Here is a 14,529-nt window from a genome sequence, read left to right as displayed (position 1 = left end):
CCGTTGGATAAAAGGCTCCAACGCCCCCCACCCCCAAGAACGTGGCTTTGAAAATAGGGAGCCGGGTGCAGCCACCTCGAGGTCCTAGAGTAGTTTCTGGGCTCCAGCACAAACCGTGGTTGAGGCCAGTCAGAATTTTCTCTAGCCGCAAGCTACAATGGACTTTACAGTGGCTCAGCTGCCCTGGGAAAACAGTGATTAGCTGTGGATTCAGTGGGTGCTGATGAACTGCTTGAGAATTTGTCGGCGGGGGGGAGAGCCAGTTTGGTACGGTGGTTAAGAGCGGCTGACTCTAATCAGGGAGAACCTGGCCCTGCCCGCTTTCTACAAACATTGGCAGGTGATAGCGGGCATCACGTTGGGAACTCCTCCAATACAAACGAGCACCTTTAGTGTTTCTCAGTCTTAGCACCTAGGATCAGCAGCCAAGTCCAAATCTGGATCTTTGTGGAACACCCGCCGCTAAAATTTCCAACCCAAAGGTGTCTGTGACGCAAAGGGGGCATCGTTGTGACGTGGGGATCTTGCCGTGGGAGCTGAATTCTTCCTGTTGGGAAGAGCCGTGCCTCACTGGTAGAGCCTCTGCTTGGCACACAGAAGGTGCCAGGTTCAATCCTCAGCGTCTCCAGTTGAAGAGGTCAGATAGTAGGTGGCGTGAAATACCTCTTCCCGAGACCCTGGAGAGCCACTGCCAGTCAGAGTAGACAATACTGACCTCGATGGGCCAGTGGTCTGATTCAGTGTATACACAGTATGAAAGACCTCTGCCTGAGCAGAGGTCCATCAGTGGCTATTAGCCACAAGGTATAGATAGGAACTCTCGGTCTGGGGCAATGGATGCTCTGTCTTCTTGGTGCTTGGGGGGGGGGTCAACAGTGGGAGGGCTTCTGGTGTCCTGGCCCCACTGCTGGACCTCCTGAGGGTACCTGAGATTTTTGGCCACTGTGTGACCCGGAGTGTTGAATGATGTTGGACTTGATGGGCCATTGGCCTGATCCAACATTGGCTTCTCTTATGTTCTTATCTTCTTAAGGCTTCTGAGTGTCTACGGGAGATTTGATTGGCTGTGCTGTTTTTGATAAACGTTGCTTTGGCAGCAGCTACCAGCACAAGGATCCACACTGTGTGACTGAAGTTAAGTGCTGGCAATGATGGAGCAGAGGTCTATCTGTAGCTATTAGCCCCAAGGGACAGAGGGAACTAGGGGTCATTTTGTAGAAAAAGAGGTGCAGGGGCTCATTAGCATAACTTATTTGCATATGCCACACCCCCTGACATCACCGGAAGTGTGTCAGAAGGCAACACCCACCGCGCAGGCTCCACTGGACTGTTTTGGATTGCTAGCTATGGGGGGGGGGCATGCAGATCTTCCCTCACAGAGGAGAGAGAGCTCGTACCCGAATAAACCTTGGCCTTAAAGGTGCCACTGGACTGTTTTGGATTGCTATCGGGGGGGGGGCGCTGCAACTTACCTGGCTGCTTCTTGCTCCTTGTGGCCTGGGGCTGCAGGGGGCGGGGCTTGTTGCATGTGCCCAGCCCCCTGGGCTCTTTACTGACAGAGCTCTGCTCCTGTGCGCTCCTGCAGGAAATGACCCCTGGAGGGAACACTCCATCTGGGGCAGTGATGCTCTGTATTCTTGGTGCTTGGGGAGGGCCTCTGGGGTTCTGGCCCCGCTGGTGGACCTCCTGATGGCACCTGGGCTTTGGCTGCTGTGTGACACACAAATGTTGGACTGGATGGGCCATTGACCTAATCCAACATTGGCTTCTCTTATGTTCTTATGGGACCTTGGAGAGCCACTGCCAGTCAGAGTAGACAATACTGACCTCGATGGGCCCAGTGGTCTGATTCAGTATCAGACAGCTTCAGATGTTCATCAGTCCCTCTCCAGAGCTGTCCCTTCCATACGGCTACTTCCCAACCTAGAGAAAAACACCTTGAACCCAATAGAATTGGGGGATTCTTTGATGTGTATTGATCATGGTGCCTCTTGTTCCAGTCGGCCTCTGCCCCGTTTTAAGACCTGGGCCCAGCCAGCAGAATAGCCCCCTTGGGTCAGCCAACTGCCCGACGGTTCCCTTTTCCGACTTCCAACCATCAGGACTTGATCACCCGTTTCACAGTGTTGTTCGTCATAAAGAAGAAACGTTCTTTGCTTTGTTTCCCTCCCTCCCTCAAGGAAATACTCGATTCTCTGGCCGAGCTGTACTCTTTGCTACAAGAAGAGGACATGTGGGCCGGCCTGTGGCAGAAGCGCTGTAAATTCCCCGAGACGGCCACCGCGATCGCCTACGAGCAGCACGGCTTCTTCGAGCAGGTAGCGCATTTTGGTTCTCAGCTGCACGAAAGCAGCGTGGTTTTGCCAGCCAAGCGGTATCATCGGTAGCACATAAAGAAAAAGAGACTAAGCCCTTTCCCAGAGCTTGGTAACAGCTACGTTTGGTCAGGATGTCGGCAGATTTAATTAAGGGCTTCTTCGCAAGCTTAGGCACTCGGTGGGGGCTACTGGGATGACTCGTGCAGCGTTTTGTAATATTGGCATGGAGCTTTTAAGAAGGTTTTGTGGCCGCAGTCCCCTTTATGCGGAGTGCTACAATGTTTAAGCACCGATCTAGTGTGCAGTAGCTACCAGCGAATTGTGAAGTATCAGGATCTCGGGGTAAACGGGATTTAAATTTTGAGTGTGTTTCCCATATCCACTGTGGGGAGGGAGAGAAGCTGGCTTCCCAATTTCATCAAGAGAGCAAGAGGGACCCTGACCCGGATAGCCCAGGCAAACCCTATCTCATCAGATCTTGGAAGCTAAGCAGGGTCGACTGTGGTTATTGGATGGGAGACTGCCTTAGAATATCAAGTCAGGAGGACAGGGGCAGGCTTTATTCAGCCACCTCTCTGAATATCCTCCAGGCCCCCAGTAGGGGTCAGTCACCAGAGGTCGACAGGACTTCCCGGTGCAGACCCATGCATGGACACACACACACAAATACAAAAAATACCAGAGAGAGAGAGAATTGTTCTAAACACTCTTAAGTCAGGAAACACTTTTGTAGCATTTCAACATTCAACCAGTGTTCCCTCTAAGCTGAGGTAGTGTGAGCTAGCTCACAGTTTTTTAGCCCCCCGCTCACACAGTTTTGTCTTAGCTCAGAAAGGATGGCTCCAGAGCAATGCTCCCCCTAAGCTGTGGGGTCTTGTGAGCAAAAATTCTACTTTGTGAGCTACAGGCATTAAAGTTGTCAGCGAGCGATTTAGCTGCTGCATAAATTAGTTTGCTCTGGAGCCATCCTTCCTGAGCGCAGACAAAAATGTGTAAGCCGGAGGCTAAAAACTGTGAGCTAGCTCACACTAACTCAGCTTAGAGGGAACACTGCTCCAGAGCAAACTAATTTATGCAGCAGCCAAATTGCTCGCTAATGCCTGTAGCTTACAAAGTAGCATTTTTGCTCACAAGACCCCACAGCTTAGGGGGAGCATTGCATTCAACATAAACCATTTCAACACAACCTCAAGGCATAAAGTTCTGTAAAGGAAATTCTTGGTTGCTCTGTCAAGACCCAGAGGGGGTTTGGCCAGAACAACCAGGAACAAAACTAAATTCAGACATGAAGTGCCGTTTTCCAACCACAGGAGCTAATGCAACTGTCAATCAACTCTCTGAGAATTTGAGACTCACCTCTGACCGGCAGGGCAAAGCTCAGCCCATTCTTTCTATCTCCCGGGTCGGGAAGGTCAAGGAAAGCTGGGTTAAGCCAGGGTGACTCAGAGAGTCAAGGTTGAACAAGAGAGTCCCAGACAGCTAGCTCCAAGTACTCTTTAGAATTTGATAGTGACTCCTGACTTCTGCAATGTATGAACATTCCCAGAAGGCAAAAGTCATGTGAGGCGAAAACCATGTACTGGGTTATCTGTACCCAAAGTCCATAGCACTTAGCAGAGTCCTGAAGCCTCCTGGGAAACAGAACCAAAGATTCAACCATGGAGGCTAATTGATATAGAAATTAAAGTGGTGACATAGTGTCAGACTCTTGGAGAAATCAGCTCCCAACAACATTCACTCAGAAGACTGAGAAGTTTATTGAGACGTTGATAGGATCCAGCCTGTAGGTTGGCTGTGTTAGAACTGAAGATGGAGGCGGGAAAGTAATAGATATACAAGGTTCAAACAGGGACCCTAAAAGGTTATAAGCCAATCACCCCCAGGTATTCCACCCACCCAAACCAAGGGCTCTGTGTTCCCACCTTGGTGACATCTCCTGAACACATAGACAAAAGGAAGGTGGTGTAAGCTGAGACTCAAGGCTGGTGGATGTTCCCAGGCATGATAAGCAACAGTCTACTTCAAAGCATCTGAAAGCGAAAGGATTTGGAATTCACACTCTCCTGATCCCCCTCCCAACTTCTATGGCAAGCAAGCAATAAAATGTAAAGTGAGTTTGACGCATAGGTTTAACAGAGGACTGAGGCTCAATCCAGGCTCTAATTCCATGAGGCCCTCAGCCTTCCAAACGGACACCAGATACACTTTCCCCCCAGCCAAAGAGACCAATCCAGCTGCTGCGGCCCTGCGTATACAGCACCAATCAGCTTGTCATCAATTGTGCGACAGGTGGAAGAGCTGCTCCCAGAAACCTCTGCTTCCTGAGCAGATAATTTGAGTTCTTGAGTGCTTTCTGCGCCTGAAGCCCCAATTCCCAGTCCTGACTTTACGGCTCGGACAGTGCGTGCGCTGCGTCCATTTGAGAGCAGCACCTCCCATCGGATCGGGTTGGTTGCACTTTCGGATTTGAGGAGGAGGAGAAAAAAATAACAGATTGTTGGTTTTCTTTAAGGCACAAGAAACCTACGAGAAGGCGATGGATAAAGCCAAGAAAGAGCACGAGAGGAGTAACGCCTCCCCTGCCGTTTTCCCCGAGTACCAGCTCTGGGAAGACCACTGGATTCGGTAAGTGATTTAAATTGGTATGCCGGCATTGGCAGTATCGGAGGATAAATCTGTCATGGCTCAAGTAGGGTGTCACCTGACGCTGCCACCACTCTGGATTTAGGATCCCTTGAGAAGGCCCAGAGCACCCTCCCAAGACCTTCAGACCTCCCTTTTGGCTGAATAACAGGCATGAGGACCAGGCAGAGTGAAACAAGGAAAAGGTTTATTTTATAGGAGGTCAAACAACAAAGTGCAGAATAATAACAGTAAGTGGGTGAAAATAAAATAAATCAAATGCCCTAACGTGTCTAAATATATTGTCCCTAGCTCACTATCTCAAGTGGCCTTACACTACTCACTCTGTCCTCAGGATGAGGGTCTCTCCCCTGCCTTCCTTCTGGCTCTGCCCTCTGGAAGAAAGAACAACTTCTGCTCTGGCACCAGCCCTTTTTGTTCCCCAGCCCTCTTATTCCCTATTGGTCAATTTTGGCTCCAAAATCTCCCAGGGGTTTCTGGGAGTTGTAGGCCCAGCCTCATCTACTGCTGCACAGGCTTCCTCGGCCTGCTAGGCCATGCTTACGCAGCCCAGATCATGACAGTTAGTCTTAAGCACTAGGCTTAACGTGCAGTTCAGGAAGTAATTGAGGAACGGGAAATTTAGCTGCATCTCTGACCAGTTGACCACTGCCTGAAGCTTTGTTTCTGGCAACAGGAGCTGCCCTGGACTTGCAGGGGCGACTCACCTTGGCTGAGACAAGCCATACTCTACTGGCAGCTGCGGCAGCTGCCAGTAGAGTATGGCTTGTCTCAGCCAAGGCGAGTTGGTGAGTTGCCCCTGCAGCAGCTGGATCAGGACATGCCCAGAGCAGACAGGGCAGGGCCACAGGCTCTGGGTACAAGTAATCAAGTTTGGCAGCTAAGGTGGCACCAGTGGTGTCCTCAAGCCTTGCCTCGGAGCACCCTGGGAGGCAGCAGCGGTGGAGACTTCTGATTGGGTAAAGGGGTAGAGGGGAGGTGCTAGCCAGGGGCGGGGATTGGAAGGGCGTTCTATTTAAGGAGGATCTGCAGCAGGCCAGGGAGGAGGAGTTATCCTGGCTCAGGCAGCATGGAAGAGCAGAGGCTATGGAAAGGCAGAGGTACGAGGTGGTGCAACCCACTCCCCTCTCCAGTCTGAGGCCTTGCGGGTCCTCCGCCGCAAGGGAGGTCGCAGTGCAACCAGGAGAGTGTGGCCTTGACCGTCTTGCAATGACGTCGTTTGCAACTGGTTTGGAGAGACACAATAGAAATGTTTATACATGTTAGTACAGGATATGGGCAAACACTGGCACCGGGGTGATCTCTCCCCACATTCAGACCCTTGGTCTGTCAAGGTCAGTATCGCCTGCCCTGACTGGCAGCAGTTCTCCGGGGTCTCAGGCGGAGGTCTTTCAGATCACTTAAATGCCTGAATCCTTTTAAATGGAGAAGCTGGTGGTCCAACCGGGGACCTTCTGTGTGCAAAGCAGAGGCTCTTCCCCTGAGCCATGGACTCAGTCTGTCCACGCAGGAGCCGGGATTCTTTTTCTATAGAAGAAGAGCCTGGCTGCCTGAGGCCAGACTTAAGGGCATTCCCCATGTCCTCCGTTGAGCCAGTCTTCCTCCGAGGGAATGGTTGCAGGTCCCTAGTCTTTAGCGGACACTAAAGCGTATAATACAGAACACTGAAACATATAATAATAATATGTTATAGAACATATAATAATATAATACACAGGGGTTATTTCGTAGAAAAGAGGTGCAGGATCTCATTAGCATAACTTATTTGTATATGCCACATCCCCTGACACCACTAGAAATGTGTCAGAAGGCAACAGCCACTGCTCAGGCTCCACTGGACTGTTTTGGATTGCTAGCTATTGGGGGGGGAAGGGGGGGAATGCGCAGATCTGCCCTCACAGAGGAGGGAGAGCTTGTACCTGAAGGTGGGCCGGGGGGGCTCTGCAACTTACCTGGCTGCTTCTTGCTCCTCGTGGCCCAACTGACAGCTGCTGGGAACAGGGGGCAGGGCTTATTGCATGTGCCTGCCCCCTTGTCTCCTTACCTTCGGAGCTCTGCTCCTGTGCGCTCCCGTGGGAAATGACCGCTGATAATACATATAAAACTTTAAAAAGTAAGAACTTCTAAAACTGTCGCCAAGAGATGCAAAAATACAACGAGAAGAGAAGAAGAGAAGAGATTGGATTTATATCCCGTCCTTCACTCGGAGTCTCAGAGTGGCTTACAAACTCTTCCCTTCCCCTCCCCACAACAGACACCCTGTGGGGTAGGTGCGGCTGAGAGAGCTCTGACAGAAACTGCTCTTTTTCAAGAACAGCTCTGACAGAACTATGGCTTGCCCAAGGTCATCCAGCCAGGCGCAAGTGGAGGAGTGGGGAATCAGACCCGGTTCTCCCAGATCAGAGTCCGCACTCTTAACCACGACTCCATACCGGTTCAAAAACAAGGGTGGGGGGTAAAAAACTATATTTTTTTAAATTGGTTCAGTTCCTATCCCGCCCTTCCCACAAATAAGCTCAGGGCAGGTCGCAAACATTAATTATGGAACAATAAAGCCAGAGATTAAAACTGTAAGACTTAATCCTTAGATGGTGGCGACCAGACCGCCTCACAACTATTACTGAAGCAATGGCTGAGCAAAGCAATAGCCCCATTGACAGATTTGACAGCGGAATATCTTCACAGCGAGATGGATGTGGTCTATAGGTCCTATTCCTCATACATCAAGAAAAATAATCTGCCTGGGGAAATAGTAGTCAGATTCTTGAAGAGACATGTGAGAGATTCTATCCTGAAAGCAACCACGGAAACTCCCTTGAAAATTGGGGACAACAACATCAGGATTTTAAAAGACATTCCATTTGATATTAGACAGAAGAGAAAGAATTATAAAGAACTAATCATATTTTTACAAACAAATGGCATCAGTTACAGATGGTTAATCCCAGAAGGCGTCATTTTCAAACTGCACGACAAAAAAGAAAAGATTGACTCTGTTCTTAAGGTACGTTCTGTAAACACAGCTCAGGGAACCAGCTGAGGACGAGAAGGAAGAAGAAGAAAGCAAATCTGATGGCAAGTTAGGCTTGGGGTCTTCGGATGAGGACTCACCCTCTGAGAAGGGAGCGGCTGCCCCTAAAAGTGCATACAAACTGAGGATTAGAAAAGAGAAGAATAAATAGTGGCTGAAGGACTCTGATGTGTGCCTGAAAACTCTGAAATTGATTTGGGATGCTCGAGGGGGTTTCTCTAAGCAGTTAAAAGTATAGTTAAAAGATAATTAATTTAGCATAACCGACTATGTTCATTGTTTTATTAGTTTTTTAAAGGAAAAAAATAACATTGCATTAAGATGATGTAATGATGTCCTACTCTTGGGTTTTTAGTTAGTAGTGGGTCTTTTTTCTTTATCTTAGATGTAGTTCCCCTTTCCATATTTTCGGTTGTGGTTTTGTAGTCTGCAAAAAATCAATAAAAAATTCCCCTTGGGGGGGTAAAAAAAAAACACCTATTACTGTGATGCCCCCGGGTTTTAGTCAGTTTAAAGCAGAGAGGGCTAAATCCCATAAGGGATTCCAGATGGTCAACACCCAACCTCAGTTGAGCCTGGCGGGTTATTGTTCATAGCCTCGAAAACAGAACACCATGATTGATAGTAGCCGGGGTCATTTCCTGCAGGAGTGCACAGGAGCGGAGCTCCGGCAATAAAGAGCCCAGGGGGCAGGCACATGCAACAAGCCCCACCCCCTGCTCCCAGCAGCCCTCAGTCAGATCAAGAAGCAGCCAGGTAAGTTACAGAGCCCCCCCCCAGCTAGCAATCCAGAACAGTCCAGTGGAGCCTGAGTGGTGGGTGTTGCCTTCTGACACATTTCCGGTGATGTCAGGACTCAGGGGGCGTGGCATATGCAAGTAAGTTATGCTAATGAGTTATGCTAATAAGCTCCTGCATCTCTTTTTCTACGAAATGACCCCTGATAGTAGCAGATGGTAACAGCACGGTAGCAGGAGGGGCCGGATGACATTTGGCTGAACCTCTTGGAAAGAGTTCTGTTTGCCGGTACTGAACTTTCCGGTGTGTATCATATGAAGCGCTTAAAACATTTTTTTAAGAAACCGAGCAGCTTGACCTTTTCTTTTCTCCCCCCCCTTCCCCATTCTTCTTCGGAAGGTGCTCCAAAGAGCTGAACCAATGGGAAGCCCTGACAGAGTATGGGCAGTCCAAAGGTCACATCAATCCCTACCTGGTTCTGGAATGCGCGTGGCGGGTCTCCAACTGGACTGCCGTCAAGGAGGCCCTGGTGCAGGTGGGTTGCCTGTCGCCTTTACGGTATGGGATCTGGTCCTTTTGTGGTTTGTGCGGGATTGCGGCTTAGTCTCCACTCAAAACAGTCCCCTTCTTTGCCTTCGGGGAGTTGCTTGTGACGAAGGGCACGCAACTGGCTGTTCCGGCAAAGTGGCATGGATTCTCTGCAGGAGGGATTCTTAGAAGTTCGTTGAAGTGATTTCCTCAGGTTTAACGAACAAACTGCTGGTAGAGCATCTGTTAGCCTAACGTGGTCAGATGGTTCTTCTCCTGAAATTTACTGTTCTCCCCTCCGTGTCTGGGGAGCTTAGCTAACAGAGGGGAGGGAAGCGAAAAAGCATTCTAGGTATCCCCACACAAACCCTTAGGAATTACCAGTCAACAGAGCAAGCCAAAGAGGGCTGGGTTAGTGAAAACAACCAACCAACAAAGCTTTTCCAGATAGTCTCCAGTTTGAAGAGCTATACGTGCCTGACTCATCTGCAGCATACAAATGTGGTACATATAAGAACATAAGAGAAGCCTTGTTAGATCAGGCAACCAGTCCAACACTCTGTGTTACACAGTGGCCAAAACCCAGGGGCCATCAGGAGGTCCACCAATGAGGCCAGAACTCCAGAAACCCTCCCACGCCCCCCAAGAATACAGAGCATCCCCTGAAGACAATGGCTGCCAATCAAAGTAATATAATACGAAAACCAAAAAGAACTGTGATGATGTGATGCTTAATAAATTTCTTTAAGAATCAAAATTATACAATAAGTGAACAATAATATACAGAATAATAGAAAATGACGGTGGTCTCCGGAATACCTTGCCGTTTCGATGGTTGATCTTCTTCCGAACAAAGATGTGAGACAAATACTGTCTTTCAGTAATTCATTTCCTCTGGTGACATATCAAAGATATCAGTGATGATTTTCAACATTCATAATAGCTACAGTACCTAGTGGAGCCTTCCGTGGGCTATTGGTAGCTATTGGTGGGCTATTGGTAGCCCACGGAAGGATCAGGGCGGCTTCCACAAAACTGATGAACAATATACATTTTACAAACGATAAAATACAATAAATCATTTCAAACACAGACAAATCAATTTAAAACATAATTTCGATGGCGATAGAAATAAAGTGCAGTTTAAGGACACATTCAGCGGTGCCACCGCGCTAGGTCATGCTGGGACTGAGTTCACACAGGGCACTGCTGGTAAGACGCCACTCCTAACGGAACGCCTGCCTAAAAAGCTCTGCTTTCACGGCCCTGCAGAACTGTGAAAGGTCCCGCGGGGCCCTGAACTCGGCAGGAAGCTTGTTCCAACAGGACAGAGCTACAAACGAGAAAGCCCTGGTCCTAGCCATTATTCCACCAATGTTTGGTTTTTTTCCCATCACCGCACCCTTACCACCGCTGGCACGGGTACCATCTGGGGTGCGAGACGTACCCGGCGGATGATAGGGTTGTGGGGACATATGGTCATTGTATTGCTATAACAGCTGCCGACCACCATCTTGATTTTACGAATTGGAGCAAGTAGTGGAGCACCAATATTTTATTAATTGTATTATGTTGTATATTGTATTGTATTGTATTGTTCCTATTGTTTTTAATGGCATAGTTAGTCGCCCTGAGCCTTCGGGGAGGGGGGGGGGAACAAATTTAAAGAATAAATAAATAAATAAATAAAACTTGACTTCCTTTGGGCCAGGGAGGTCCAGGCGATTTTGGGATCCTGATCGCAGTGCTCTCTGGGAAACATGCGGGGAAAGGCGGTCCCATTGGTTTTGATTCAGAGCTACTGTGCATAGACAGTGGTGGGCAAAATACGAACTTACGCATTACTAAGAAGCAGGGTCCTAGCTCAGGAGATCTATGAGGAACAACTCATAGAGCAGGGGTCACTGGGGGAGTGGGGGGGGAGGTAGCTGTGAATTTCCTGCGTGGTTCAGGGGTTTGGACTACGCATCCCTTGGGGTCCCTTCCAGCTCTACGTTTCTGTCTTTCATGCAACTCCCACAAGGCTGTCTCCTGAAACGTTTTCATTTCAAATATACCAAATTTGTAGGTATCTTGCTTTCACCTCCTCTTTGCTTGAAGTTTTCTAGGAGCGCACAGTCCCTCTGGTATAGCTGTGCAGTTATTTTTATAACAAGCACATTTTGGCGCCGGGGTTGTTTTTTTGTTTCTGTTTTCCTTTCTGCATCAGCACAGTAACGAATAAATTGCAGGGTAGAGCCGAGCTCTTGAGTTGCAGCCTGGTGAACCGATCGGGTCTGACAGCGTCCCCTTGTGAAGGCTTGCTGTGGGTGTCCCGCAGCACAAGGGAACGAAAGATTCCCACAATGAGGCGTTTGCTAATAAACGAAAGAGAGTCTCCCAAAGCTGCAAACTGAGCTTCTCCAATTTGAGTCTGATCCGGGGTTTTTTAAAAGCCTCTCTGCTGTGGGATTGTTTCTGCTTCCTGTCAGCCTTTGATGGAGGGCTGTGTTATGCCAGGGTAGCTTTAATGCTGCCCCTCCTGTACCAGAGGCAGCTGATTGGCCACTTTGAGAACAGAATGGTGGACTAGACGAGGCTTGCGTCTGATCCAGTGTGGCTTTTTAATGTTCTTAATAAGATTCCAGACAGCTTCTGTAAAACCCGGCGCTCCATGTGGCTTTCCCCGTTTTCTTAACTCTGTAGACATTCCGGTGTTAACAATGCCAAGAGAGCCATGTGTAAGACATACAGCACATTTTCGTATTCATTCAGACTGCTGTCGCTTCAGTCATTTTATGAATAATGTAATAATAAGGGGGCAGATTGTCTTTGCGTGGGGGTAGGGGTAACGCCTCATATTTTTATTGGACCTCAAGCAACAAAGCAAGATTTTAGAACTGACATGTATTAATGCAGGGCTGGCGGATACCGTAGGAAACTGGTGTTCCCTTCACCTCTGACTTAACCCGGGAGTCGGGAACCTTAGCCTGTATTCAGGGGAAGTGCCAGTCTGAAGACAAAACAGCTGGCAGGATGTGCTAAGATGTCCCCAGCTGACGATCGTTTGAGATTTTGTAACTGTACCGAGATGTAGCCTTCAGGCTCACTTGCCCTTAAGCAACCCACTCTGGAGGGATGAGATCCGTGACTCGAGTTTGCAGGATCACAGGCCTCTGTTTCCATGTTTTTCTGACCTCGAGGTTCAGCATACTTTGGTGACCTCCCTCGGGTGCCATTTGCTGCAAAATGTGAAGATGCTGCCCCGGGCATAACCAAGTGCCTTCCTTTGGAGAGCTAGTTTGGTGTAGTGGTTGGGAACGCGGAGAACCAGGTTTGATTCCTCATTCCTCCACATGTAGCTGCTGGTGAGACCTTGGGTCAGTCACAAGTTCATTCAGAGCTGTTCTCTCAGGAGCAGTTCTCGAAAGAGCTCTCTCAGCCCCACCTACCTCACAGGGTGTTTGTTGTGGGGAGGGGAAGGGAAAGGAGATTGTCAGCCGCTCTGAGACTCCTTCGGGTAGTGAAGGGCGGGGTACAAATCCAGTCTCCTCCTCTTCTTCTAATGCCGTCCATTGAGTTTGTATCAGTTCTAAAGGAGATTCCACCCATTTTTTAAAGTAACAAGGCAATAGGAAAGGGAATAATCCAGCTTCACCCTACTCTTTTTCCTTGTTTCTGTTTTCTTCTTCTTCCTGGCTAGTTTTTGGAATACCAGGGTTCTGACGCGGAGGCACGCCAATGGCTAACCGCCTCTGAACATCTCTTGCCTTGAAAGCCCTATAGTCACCATAAGTCAGCTGTGACTTCACGACACCACACACACACACAAACACACACACACACACCTCTTCAGACCAAAACTACGCATTACATGGGAAATGCATGATTGGATCTCCCTGTGTCTTTAAACTGGGGAAAAAATGGCTGGGGAGGGGCCATGGGTCAGTGGCAAAACCCACAAACGGCATGCAGAAGGTCCCAGGTTCAGTCCCCGGCATCTCCAGTTAAAAGGACCAGGCTGTAGGTGGATGTGGAAGACCCCTACCTGAGATCCCAGAGCGTTGCTGCCAGTCCAAGAAGACAGTACTGACCTTGATGGACTGAGGGTCTGATTCAGTATAAGGCAGCTTCATGGGTTCATATGAGAAAGGCCCCCTTTGATTATGCGTTGCCTTCTTAATAAAAATACCAAATGAACATCTTCATGGCGTGGATTTGGGACTGTGTGTGAGAGAGATTAACACATGGAATTCACTGCCACCTGAGGTGGCGGCGGCTACAAGCATGGACACCTTCCAGAGGGAATTGGATAAGCATATGGAGCAGAGGTCCATTAGCCACAAGGAACAGATAGGAACTCTCGGTCTGGGGCCAGGGATGCTCTGTATTCTTGGTGCTTGGGGGGGGGGGCAACTGTGGGAGGGCTCCTGGTGTCCTGGCCCCACTGCTGGACCTCCTGATGGCACCTGGTATTTTTGGCCACTGTGTGACAGAGTGTTGGACTGGAGGGGCCATTGGCCTGATCCAACATTGGCTTCTCTTATGTTCGTGTGTGTGTGTGTGTGTAAAAAGGGTAGCCAGTTAGGCCAGTGGGCTCCCCAATGAGCTGCCTACCCATGAACTCTCTTGTTGTCTTGTCCCCCAGGTGGAGCTGAGCTGCCCCAAGGAGATTACCTGGAAAGTCAACATGTACCGGGGCTACCTGGCCATCTGCCACCCTGAAGAGCAGCAGCTGAACTACATAGAGCGCCTGGTGGAGATGGCCAGCGGCTTGGCCATCCGCGAGTGGCGAAGGCTCCCTTACGTGGTCTCCCACGTTCACACGCCGCTTCTTCAGGTGAGACGTGGGCCCCCCCCCCCCCCGGGGGCAAACCTTGTCACTTTAACCACCGAGCAAAGGAGGGGAGTGTAAAATTGTAGGACTGGGGGAAGGTCCCCGAGCTTGTGGAGCCTGTGAGAGTTGTCCTAATTTTGACAAAGGGACAGCGGGCACCACCACAAAATGGCGGGAGCCAGTCACAAAATGGCTGCTGTGGATTTTCTAAAGCGAGCATGCTTTTTCAACGGGGGTGGCTATTTCAGAGTGTATATTCAGAGTGTACAAAGGAGAGCTCCCCCTTCCCCCCAAGTCTTCTACTCTGATAAAGTGGAGGAAAGCCAGAATCGGCTCTTATATTGGGGAGGGAGCAAACAGACACCCAGAAACACATCTGTATGCACCACGCCACCAATGGGGGCACTCTGTTGGGGACCGCTGGTGCAGGGGATATTTTGGTAGGTTGAGGAAGG

The 14,529-nt window shown here is 49.4% G+C and overlaps 1 protein-coding gene across 1 annotated transcript in view; it reads left to right on the top strand.

Moving 5' to 3' along the window:
* TRRAP (transformation/transcription domain-associated protein) overlaps positions 1–14,529 on the top strand; it is a 241,741-nt gene that overhangs the window by 144,571 nt on the left and 82,641 nt on the right. The window contains exons 56-59 of the mRNA XM_015418766.1: positions 2,181–2,318; positions 4,831–4,943; positions 9,130–9,265; positions 13,886–14,077. Of these exons, the coding sequence (XP_015274252.1) occupies positions 2,181–2,318; positions 4,831–4,943; positions 9,130–9,265; positions 13,886–14,077 (579 nt within the window). The remainder of the gene's footprint in view (positions 1–2,180; positions 2,319–4,830; positions 4,944–9,129; positions 9,266–13,885; positions 14,078–14,529) is intronic.

Source organism: Gekko japonicus, unplaced genomic scaffold, assembly GCF_001447785.1.
Source record: "Gekko japonicus isolate JY-2015 unplaced genomic scaffold, Gekko_japonicus_V1.1 scaffold982, whole genome shotgun sequence".
Classification (NCBI taxonomy): Eukaryota; Metazoa; Chordata; class Lepidosauria; order Squamata; family Gekkonidae; genus Gekko; species Gekko japonicus.
This window is presented reverse-complemented; position numbering and strand designations above follow the sequence as displayed.